Here is a 12,029-nt window from a genome sequence, read left to right as displayed (position 1 = left end):
AGAGATATTATGCCCAGAGAGGTTTCTTTCTAAACCTTTGAGTCAACACACTGAGATTTCAAGACTGATCAAAGCAGTTCCTTTGTATCATCACAATGAAAACTCAGGAAGTTCCAAGACACACAATCCTTGTGTAAAGCTATAAACAACATATTTGGCTCACTAAATGTTTATGCTCAATACATGAGATTAATTTTGGTCCAAGTCCTGGCAAAAGTTCCCAAAGTCCAACCATTCACTTGAGTAACTAAGAGAGCAATCCTAAGTAGATCTACTCAGAATTAAGTCTCACTGTATTCAGTGGTGCTTACTCCCAGGAAAGGAATGTTAGGACTTTGCTGCCAGCCCCAGATTCTCCATCCTGTATGCCAGAACTTTAGTACCAAGAGCTGAAGGGACTCACCACTGGAGCTTGGGGACCTGCATCCAGAAACCTGCTGCCTTCTTTGTGAAAGTTGTAGTTTGCCCCCGAAGCCTTGGCCACTTTCTCCATGATAGCATCGGGTTCCACATCCTCTTCAGCTCGAGCATTTATTGTCACATGAGCACCCTGTAAAACAATACAAAGTACAGCTGAAGGTCAGGAAAGTCTATCTAGGTGCTAACCATAAAGCAAGCTACCCAGGGCTTTTTTTCTGGGAAAAGAGGTGGAGGAACTCAGGACCGCACAATGACATTACATTGGGTCAGCTGGAACAAGGGGTTTTTTTTTTAAAGTTTAAATAGCCCTCAGCAAAAATGGTCACATGGCCAGTGGCCCTGCCTCCTGATCTCCAGACAGAGGGGAGTTTAGATTGCCCTCCACACCAGTGGCATGGAGGGCAATCTAAACTCCCCTCTGTCTGGAGATCAGGGGGCGGGGCCACCAGCCATGTGACCATTTTCAAGAGGTGCTGGAACTCCGTTCCACCACATTCCAGCTGAAAAAAAGCCCTGGAGCTACCCATTTATATCTCCCACTATAATCTATTACCCCATAACCCCTAGGGCATTGTTATACTCAGCAGTACTGCTGGGAAGCTCACTTTTAGTGCCAAAAGCCAACACCCAGTCATTGCAAGCCAGAGCTGTGCAAGGCAGAAAGGCAAAATAAAGGGGCAGACATGGACAAGTAGTGTTTTAAAATTCCTCTTTTTTTTCTGCACTAACTATAGACACACAATACACCAGATTTTAGAGTGGTCAGCAGTCCACAAATTACAGCCTAGAGAACTATTAAGTCTAAAAAAGGGCAATGACCATAGCTTAAAAAAGTCAGGAAAAGGAAATATAAACTAAAAATAGGACCTTCTGCCCCAACAGAATTCATTTTTAAAGTTTAGGTGTGAAAGAAATAAACCAATAAGAAAATTAACAGCGCACCACAGAATTTGGTATTCATGTTTACATGCCCTAGTGTCAGGTTAATACTACTGTATTTGTTTCTACTCCTGTTCTGGAGACAGGAGCTGAACTGCTTATATTTTACTCCTGTTCCCAGCAAAGACAAGAACTGTGAATCATATGTACATTTGGGATGAGAATATCAGATTTCGTTTTTAAAAACCTCTCTGGCTTCCAGTTCAGGAAGCGTCTGCTGAAAACTCTGGACCAAAGGAAGCCTGAAGAAAAGCTCTGCAGTAGTTGGGACTGGGTGAGCGCCCTGTTCCTCCTCCTTTCCCCAGCTCCTTTCAGCATTCCTTGACAAAATCTTCTGCAAAATGATCCAAGTAGCACACGTAAAACCAAGTAGATTCCACTTACCTGCACAATCTATTCTGAGCACAGAACAGGGGGTAGTGGTTGGCAGACATATTTTGGGCACAGAGCACAACCAGATGTGGATACAGAAAAGCTTAAGCTAGCATGGTGTAGCTTCCAAACATAGTTCGGAAAGTAACATCTCTGCTCAAGCCTATGAATTTGCCTCCCTGGAGGCTTGAACTCAATATTATGACCCAAACCAAGTGCCTGGGATACGTGGCAGGAAATTAATACTAAAAGAGTTAGAAGAGCCCAGATACAAAAGACTAAATGGAGGGCTGAGATATCACTGCAAGCATGCTTTTCCAGTTACTAAAAAAAAAATCCCCTTCTCTAGGTTGTTGTATAGTTTGGGACTGATGCTTGTTTAATGGCCTTCGACTGGCTGATGGCCAATATAAACCACTGGAATGCAAGTCACACCTCATCTGCCTTGGTGGGGTCTGAAGGAAACCATTTTATGGTTTGAATCTGGCTATGGAGAGAAAACTTTGCAGCTTACTGGCAAGCAGTAGCCTTCAGGAGATGCAGGAATGTGTTGCTGCTTTAGAGGAAAAAAAACTGATGCAAGATTAGCATCTCCTATTAGGGTGCTTGCCTGTTTGCACCCCACTACTCAACGTCTAAAATAGAAACATCACATGCTTCCAATGCTCTCTCACTTCAAGGAAACTGACCCTGTTAAGCAGCTGCCCCAGAAACCTCCCACTCAGGGAAAGGGGGACACAACGCATGATTTTTCAGCTTCCGGTAGGATTTGCCTTTTGCATAAAGACTGCAGAGCCATTTACGTGGGAGGGCAGTCAACTGAAAGAAAGGGGGATTATGGAGAATAAAATGAAGATTAAATACCTTTAAGAAGTTTGCTACAGTGCTGACATGGTTGGCACAGGCTCCCTTTCTCACATCATTAACGCCTTCACCAGTCTACCAAAAGAAAAAAGCAGAAATCTGATGTTTGAACTCTATTCAGAGGTTTCAATACTGTACATATACAGAGCTGTCAGCTTGCACACAGAGGACAAAAGATAAAGGGGTGGGTGGGAAGCCCTCATATAAAGTAGGCAGCTGAACTGGTCTAAAAAAATTCCAAAAAACAAAAGCTACATTTTATTAAGGTCAACCAAAATAACAAAACAAATTGTGCAAACTTTTGAGTTCTCCAGAATTCTTCACCAGGCTGGATGTTTTAAAAAATGCGGGGAGGGGAAGGAAAAAAAATCTCTGTTACTGAAAACAAAAGATCAGAATGAGATAAATACCTAATTGTGCACTTCTCCTTCATTCAACCCTCAGCACTGTTCACATTAACTTTATTGGTAGATAAAGTTATATCTACCAATATCTTACCATTTATCATTACAAGATCCATCTCCGATACCCTAGGCCAGAAACTACATTACGAAAAGAATGCCCAAAATTCTAGAGTTGCTAAGCAATGCCCCCCTTTTGTTTACTGATATAAAGTCCCTCCCCCTCCAGCTTCAAATTGCCACTGAAGTGGTTCTCATCAGGGAGGCGCTAAGGAACCGGGCACCCCTCCACCACACCAGAATTCAGTTTCAGCAAAGAGCCCCCCTTCCTCCAGCTTTCAGCTGCCATCCCTGGGAAGTGGGCAAGAAGGCATCAGGCATCCCTCTGCTCTGCCTGAATCTAGCTGAGTTGAGAATCCCCTCTCTGAAGAACAGTTATATGGAACTTTAATCTTAAAGTCTTATTACAGCCTGGTTGCCTTGAGCTTCTTTCAGAACTAATTTCTGGCTGAAAAGCAAACTACATAATTAAAAACATAGTAAAATGAATAAATGAACCCAAAAAAGCACTAAGAAACTTCTGCAGAACCTTTCATGTTTATGCAGTTTTTCCCACAGAAGCCTTAGGAGCCTTACTTGCGGCCTTACAACTTTTCACCTACTTTCCAGCAGCTAGTTTTCTTTCTGGTCTGTTTATTCTTAAGTATGACCAGGGCTTTTTTTCAGGGGGAACGCGGGGGAACGGAGTTCCAGAACCTCTTGAAAATGGTCACATGGCTGGTGGCCCCGCCCCCTGATCTTCAGACAGAGGGGAGTTTAGATTGCCTTCTGCGCCGCTGAGAGGCATGGAGGGCAATCTAAGCTCCCCTCTATCTGGAGATCAGGGGGTGGGGCCACCAGCCATGTGACCATTTTCTCCGAGGGCAACTCACTGAGTTCCACCAGCTCTTTTCCCAGAAGAAAAGCCCTGAGTATGACCATGTGTTTACTCTTTCACTCAGCATTTCCTTGACAGTTATGATGTACATCAAGAAGAGCTAAAGACTGCAAGGCTGCTGGATTGTGATTGAATCTTCTGCAAGTCATTCAAAAAATTAGCACTGACCTGAATAAGTTTGCTGTTCACTTGGAAACACAAAGTATATTTTTATTTTTAGTTATTTAAATATTTACCAATGTAATCTGAATGAATTAAAATGCTTGACCAACAGCTCAATATGAGTAAAGAAACTCAGTAGGACTTACCCCCACAGCAAAAGTACGTGGGATTGCAGCTCCAGCGTTACGGGCTTTTTCCCTTTGGAGTCAGCCATTGTGATCAGAACAGGGGTTCTAGGTAAAAGGAGGGATCTATACCTCTTAACTTTTCAAACACAGTAATGTTTTTATACTTATTTCATTAAGAAGAAAGGTATCTTTTTTATAAAGAAAGATATGACCCTTACACTGCAGAAGCTAATGGAATTATATTCCACGTACCCAATTGACAAGTACATATTTGGGCAAACCGGAGTTGGGGTCTTTCACCCTGCAGAAAGCATACATCACTTTCCCACTGTTGAGTTCTTCCACCATTTCTTCCAGACCACCATCTATATATATCATTATTTGATGAGAAAGAAAGAAAAGTAAAGTGAAAGTAGCCTAACTCAGTCAACCAAAACTAGTTATGCAAATACAGAACACTAGAGGCACACGGCATACTATTACAAAGTGTGATTTCTATTTGTCTAAATTGTTTACAAAGAATTAGAGGTGAAATTAAAAGAATTCTTTAAGTTCAATGCAAGGTGCTTGTTTGGCTGCCCTCCACCCAGCAAAGATCTGCTTCCAACCCCCATGCAGCCCATAAACTGTTTTGTAAAGTCCATTCTAGCTGGCGTGAACAGCAGTTTGCTGTGCCAAATAGGGAGCTACAGTTCAAGAAAAAGATCTCTGGGCCACAGAACTAGCCCTATAGATATTTAAACTATCATTTACATAACTCTACCAATACAGCCGGTTTTCTACAACCTATAGAAGGACATGGAAAATTCCACATTCAAATTCCTGTTAGGCCCCACCCCCAAATCTCTTTCAGCCTAACCTCTTACATGGCTTTTTGAGAACAAGAGAGTTAGGAATTATGCAATGTACTCTGTGTACCGTGAAAAGTGCAAGTTGGACCAATAAAGTAAGCTTCGGTAACAGTTATAATCCACTATGAATATATATTGGAAAATTTAGCTATTACAGTAGATGCAGCCCAAACAGCAGTTACCAAAGGAATGTTTACAGGCGCTATTAGTAAACTGAACCAATGAGCAAGGTCAAAATATTATTCTAGAGCCATTATAGCACCATAAATCCATTGCTTCTGTGGTTACAAAAACAAATCACTCTTGCAGTTGTCATAATCCCTACTGAAGTTGCTCTGGGAACACAGACTACTAAATATAACAGTTAAAGCGCTTTGGTAGAATAGATAAACAATAAAGACCCAGCAAACATTTTTAAGTGCAAGCTTCAGAAGGTACAGGAACTTGAAGTATCGTTAGAAACAGCAGGCAGCTCCTCATTTTTTTTCCAGATCATTTTTTACTATCCATTCCCCAACTATAAAAACAAGATCTCGCCCTCTGACTCTCAACAGTATCTTTGCCCCCATTCTATCTGCCACAGTTCCTACCATTTCACTCAACATCAGGGCTTTTTTTCAGCTGGAACGTGGTGGAATGGAGTTCTGGCACCTCTTGAAAATGGTCACATGGCCACTGGCCCCGCCCCTTGATTTCCAGACAGAGGGGAGTTTAGATTGCCCTCCGCGCCACAGAGTGGTGCAGAGGGCAATCTAAACTCCCCTCTGTCTGGAGATTAGCGGGCGGGGCCACTGGCCATGTGACCATTTTCTCCAAGGACGATTTAACCTTTGAAAAACTCCCCCCTTGTTCCAGCTGACCCAAAGTGATGTCATGTGCAGTCCTGGGTTCCACCACCTCTTCGCAGAAAAAAAGCCCTGCTCAACACTGCCAAAAAGCATCAAAGTGCTATTGCAACAAAATGCATCCTCTGCCCAAGTAAGACATTAAAGCATCTTTGGCGGATTTCCATAATTTGTGTATTTAAATTTTCACAGCAGAACCTGTGTGTGTGTCATGGCAGAGACTGGCATTCTTGATGCAAAAAAGTTGTGCATTCTGACACTCTGGATCTCAACATGTTTCCTCAGAAGAAAGCCCCATCAGATTCAATGTGATATAACTTCCTGTTAAGTGAGCTTAGGACTGCAGCCTTAAGAAAGCCTATTTTGCTTAGAATTTGGTGCAACAACTTCAAAAGGAAATTCAGTTTACCCACAAGGTGGTTCTTCCCCTCCTCTTCAACAAAACAAGGTGATTTTAACTCAGTAAACTTTGTCTTTTTACAATAGAAGACTTCCTTTAAGATATTCTATTTTTAACAGTGCAGAACTGTAGTTCCTCTCAGTCAGAACCAGCCATCCACAAAAAGGTAAAACGTGAACAAATATTTTGTCTAAGCCACAGCTGAATTGTTATTTCTCCTTACTGGTAATCTTCCGCAAACTAAGGTTAGTGAACTACTCAGCACTGTCAGTTACTTATCTTTTTCTACTGCCAAAAATAAACGACACTTAAATGATCAATATTTCTGAACTTAAGTTCTCATTTCTACAGATCCCCACACTGGGATTTCCAGGACAAGTGGTCCCTTAACAGCTGTATAGAAACGATAATTCTTGTTCTGCATTATGATATAGAAGCAGCAGTGAAGAAGCTACACCTGCCAGAAGTTTTCTGCACATCGGATACAGGCAAGAGAGTCCAATCCCATTGAGAATGGACTTTGGTAACATAAAAGGCAACAATAGCATGACTTGATTTAGACATCACACCAAATCACGGTTTGCACTTCATAGATTAAAAGCCAGGGTTTGAGTTTCCAAAGATAATGGCAAACTACAGTATGTTTTAGTTCCATTTGTCAGCTTTCATCTTTTATCAGCTGGGTATTCCTGCTGCTACAGTGCAGGCACCCTCCTGAGGTGGAGCAAAGGAGATTTCCTTTCCTTAATCCCTCAGAAGCTCCTTGATACACAGATCTTGAGCAGCAGAATTATTTAAATTATTTAACGGATATATGGACTGAGAAAATTTCACAACTACCAGTGTTAACTTCAGAATCCTGGTCATTCAATATTACCTCAGAGACAAATAATCCAGACTACACTGTTAAAAGAGAAGTAACAAAGCAAACAAAGATCCTCATAAAAGGGACATTCCAACAACATATACACCAGGAATCAATTGAACCAATTGTCAATTCAAGCAATGTGCCAAGCTCTAATTAGCGCAAACTATGGTTTGTAATTCTGAAACAATGGTTTGTCTATACACACTGCATTACTAACCACAGTTACATTTCCTCAACCCTGGTTAGACGTGAGGTCTGAAGCCATTGCGCAAAAGCATTCTGGAGGGAATGTTTCACGGCCGTTAAAGATTTATGTATTTTTACCAATGAATGCAACAACAGTGGTGATTGTGGCACTACAAAAAAAATGCAAAAATATATTTTTGCACATGATAGATTCACTGTAATTCCACACCTTCCCTTTCTCTCTTGAAGGTTTTTTAGCAAGCACTAATAATATGCTCTTTGATAATGGCACTTTATACATAACTCATCACACATTAACTACAATGTTAAATCAGAAAACCTGCCTAGCAGGCAGGGGCAGATTGGCCATTAAGGTTACTGGAAAAAATCCTGGTTGACTGATGGCCTGGGGGACCACGTCCTCTTGCCCCAAGCAAGGGATAACCCTCATCCCGTTCTGGGTGGTTCTTGTAGCCACAAGGAAGCTTGCTGCCCCAGCCCAGTTTGGAGCAGACAAGCAGCTGCTGCTGCAGCCAGCTTTCGCTCCTCCCTCCTCCATGGGCTTTCCAGGACCATTTTGCTTCCCGGTGCTGTCCTCCATTTTTTCCCTTGTATATCTTAAAACACACAAAGGGTTTATTTTTGGTTTAAAAATATCTAAGCTCTATGCTCTACTTCCACATAACCCAAAAAAATGCTCTGTGTCTACTGTACTGCTTCTTTTCCAGTCAGATGTATTTCCACATTACTTCCCACGCTCCATTTCACAGGGCTGGGTTTGGGGCACTTCCCAGGATCTACCTTGTATCTGAACAAGCAGCAACAAGCATAAAACTAAAGAACTGCTCCTTTCTTGGTGTATGCAGAAAAGAGACATGCAAGTGGAACACTGTCAGATGCCTCAAATGAATCATGTAGCAAACTGTACATATATAATGATCATCCAGCAGCAAATTAGGTGGGTACCACCCAAGCCAAAGCCTGACAAGCAATATAATCTACCCTAGGCATATACTCGAAGCAACTAAAAATGTTAAAGTCACACATATTGAGATAAACATCCCAAATGTACTCACCTCCAGTCCCAGCCACTCTCAGGTCATTGCTGTTACCTTCATAAGTAAACAGGGCCCTGAGGAGGACAAAGCAAGCACCGAGATAAATCAAATTAACTATTTAACTCACAATTATAAACAATCATACAAACAGGTTTAACGTCTTCACATTACCCAATCTCAACAATTATCCTTGGACATCTTCAGGGCAAATCCAGTGGTTCAGTTTGATTCCACACCCCTTTGTGTCTCAGTATTTTCACTTTGGTTATATCACAATTGGTGTCCCGTTATTTCCTACCCATTCCTGACAAATTTTCGCCTCACTGTGGCCATCCCACTCTCAAGACCAACATTGTTCCTTCACCTTTCTCATCTCCCCAAGTTTCCATCCAAACACTCATGCAATTAACGTTTCTCTCTGAATCGCCAAACAAGCTGCATCTCTGCCTACCTACAGGTCAATGCACTATGAGTATAACCTGTTGTCGCACAAAAGTTTTCATTATAGGTTCACTGCTACATTTTAATATGCACCCCCTCTTACTCAATTCCAAGTTCCTCATTATACCAATTCACCTCCATATCTGCTTGGTTTGTTAGTTCCCATCAAAATATGGCAAATATCCAGACACTCTGATCCTGGGGCGGGGGGGAGGGAGGGAAGGGTGGAAAGAATTGCTTTGATTTTCTTTGTTTGCAAAGAACTCTCACACAGAAAGATACTACATGCTTATCTGCACATGCCACAGCAGTTTCATTTTGAGTTTAAACAGCACTCCTAAGGCGCTGAGAATTTGCAACCCTCCCTGAACCTCTGTTGCAGTATGGTTTCAGATATGCATAGGGCACTCATTTTTAAAAACCAAACCTTGCCTGACAGAAGTGACACACAGGCTGGGAAAGAGACTGATACAATTCATGTTCCTAACATCCAAACCCAGGTACCTCTTTTCCCATCAAATGGTCTAATACTATGTGCTGCAACCATGAGACAAAGTAGCATATGTGGACTGGAGAGACTCTGACCAGCCATGAAGCTCATTCAGTGACTTTGGCCTAGTCATATTTCATCCCACCCTTCCTTCATGGTGCTCGGGGCAACATGTATATTTATTTAAATATTTTTACCCCATCTTTCCTCTTGGCTCAAGAGGGCTTATAGTAATAATTAAAACACTACAAGTTGAAGCCAAAATAAGAGCAAACCCCCAAATACCTCTCTCCTCCTTAAAAGATGCTTGCTATTCATAAATCACCAACCTCTCTTCCCCACCCATTTTAAAATCACAACAATCCTGTAAAGTAGGTTAGGCTGAACAACAGTGACTCTCCCAAGATTAGCCAGCATGCTTCATAGCTAAGCTTATCAATTTGGTACACCTTTAGCCTATCCTTTCTGCAAACAGCTCAGAGCTGCATACAGCTCCACTTTAGCCTCACAAGCATCTAATCAGGTAGAACTGAGAGTATATGCCTAGTCCAAGGTCACTCAGCATGCTTTATGTGAATTTAAACCCAGGTCTCTCAGATCCCATTCCAGTACTACACCATACTGGGTGTAGCAGGAATTTGAATGTCAACAACCCCTAGTCCAACATTAACTATTGCATCACACTCTCTACCTCACAGCGCTGCTTGGAAGAAACCATATGCACCCTCTTTAGTTCTTTGGGGGAAGGGCAACTCAATAAAAGAGAGGGGCTGTTTACAATGGCAAGACTCAACCCCAGTTGCACCTTAGAGAACAATCAGATTTCCAAGTATGAGCTTTCAAGAGTCAAAGCTCTCTCTGTCAGAGGAGGAGTAGGGAAGGGTAGGCATCTTTATAATCCAGGCACAGGGTGAGAGGACTATTACAAAATTAGAGTGTCAGGAAGCTACCTATAATGCATATTGTAATTAGCTTCAGAGAGCACGGGTGTGCAGAAAATCTAGTTGCTCTCTAAGGTGCAAACTGGACTCGAATCTAGCTCTTCAACTGCATACCAATACCTGAAACTAAGGTTTGCAACAGACCACGACAGTACTGGTGTTAGTCTGTAGCAGTAACACCTATAAAACTATCAAAATTTGTGGGAGGGTCTGAGCTTTCAGGAGCTCTGAAGAAGTGAGCGATGACTCACGAAAGTTCATACCCTACCACAGATTTTGTTAGTCTTATACGCGCTACTGGAGTCTTGCTCTTTTCAAAGGTTTGCAATGTATGGCTCCCCTTTAAAAAAAACAGCCCGCAAGCTCATCTTATTTCACAACTCCCTCCTCCCAGGATCGCTCTCGAAAGCTCACGCCCTGAAGATCTTGTTGGACTCTAAGGTGCCGCTGGATTCAAATCCTGCTGGTCATCAGCCATCTTACCCTCCCCCCAGACCCACATCTTCCTCGCATGCACAGCCATGCTCTGGCCACTAACCCACGGCTCTCCTTACCACACCCACAGCCCCTGCTAGCCCCACATCCCGCGCTTCTTCCTCTTCCTCCTCCCCAGCGCCCTAAGAGTGACTCAGCCCCATTCCTCGGCCGATGCTCCGCAACCCCCCCCCCCATCCCAGGCGATCAGGAAGCGGGGGAGAGGGCAGGCCCGGCGAAGCGGCTCTCCCTCACCAGTCGGTCGGACTCGCCGAGGCCACGACCCGGCCGTAGGCCTCCTGCAGCGCCGGCCCGTTTTTGCTCAGGTTCAGCGCCATGGAGGAGCCGCCACTACTACGGCTGCCGTCGCCGCCTGCCTCCCCTCAGCCGCTGGCTCAGCCCTCGCCGGCTTCCGGCTCCGCCTGGCCTGGCGCGGAGCTGAGGAGACCTGCGCTCGCTGCCGCCGCTGCTGAGGCTGCACCGGGGTGGGGACCAGTGAGGAGGCGGGCAAACCCGCGCCGCCTATTCGCCGGCGCCAGGAGGGGTCAGTTTGAATCCGTCGCTTGGAAATGTTCTGAGGGGAAGAAAAAGCGAGTCATAGGCGGGGATTTGAACCCGCGTCTCCCTCACCACGACACCACGAGGCTGCTGTTGAACCAAGGGCCGAAGGTTGGCTATCAACAGATGGCCCCAAAAGAGGACGAAATTTGCATCTGCTGATTGTATATGTATGTATGTATGTATGTATGTATGTATGTATGTATGTATGTATAAAAATTTAAAAAATCAACCAACAGGGAGACTGCAACGAGGAAATCAGAAGGAGATTGAGACTTGGAAGAGCAGCAGTGAGGGAGCTAGATAAGATGTCTCTCTGGAAACTAAGATCAAGATAATCCAAACAATGGTATTCCCCATGCATCTGATGAAGAGGACTTGATTCTCGAAAGCTTATGCTACAATAAAATTGGTTAGTCTTAAAGGTGCTACTGGACTCTTTTTGATTTTGCTACTACAGACTAACACGGCTAACTCCTCTGGATCATTACGATGTATGGATGTGAAAGTTGGACAGTGAAGAAAGCTGACAGGAAGAAGATTGATTCATTTCAGAGTTCTGCGGATACCATGGACAGCCAAAAAGATGAATAAGTGGGTACTAAATTAAATCAAGCCTGAATTCTCCCTAGAAGCTAAAATGACAAAACTGAGGCTATCGTACTTTGGTCACATTATGAGAAGACAAGATTCT

At 43.3% G+C, this 12,029-nt stretch overlaps 1 protein-coding gene across 4 annotated transcripts in view; it reads right to left on the bottom strand.

The window, feature by feature from the left end:
- Window positions 1-11,249, bottom strand: part of DBNL (drebrin like) — a 29,878-nt gene extending 18,629 nt beyond the window's left edge. For 3 of the 4 annotated variants that reach the window (XM_054997632.1, XM_054997634.1, XM_054997633.1), the window contains exons 1-5: window positions 11,033-11,249; window positions 8,450-8,505; window positions 4,476-4,588; window positions 2,596-2,670; window positions 404-550 (exon numbers count right to left, since the gene is read on the bottom strand). In XM_054997632.1, coding sequence (XP_054853607.1) covers window positions 404-550; window positions 2,596-2,670; window positions 4,476-4,588; window positions 8,450-8,505; window positions 11,033-11,115 — 474 coding nt within the window. In that variant the 5' untranslated portion in view covers window positions 11,116-11,249. Of the gene's footprint in view, window positions 1-403; window positions 551-2,595; window positions 2,671-4,475; window positions 4,589-8,449; window positions 8,506-8,602; window positions 8,627-11,032 lie in introns of those variants that run through there. The other variant, XM_054997635.1, reaches the window with a different exon arrangement.
- Window positions 11,250-12,029: the final 780 nt, after the last annotated feature.

Source organism: Eublepharis macularius, chromosome 14, assembly GCF_028583425.1.
Source record: "Eublepharis macularius isolate TG4126 chromosome 14, MPM_Emac_v1.0, whole genome shotgun sequence".
Lineage (NCBI taxonomy): Eukaryota > Metazoa > Chordata > Lepidosauria > Squamata > Eublepharidae > Eublepharis > Eublepharis macularius.
Note: the sequence above shows the minus strand (reverse complement) of the source record. Positions and strands in the feature narration are given on the sequence as shown.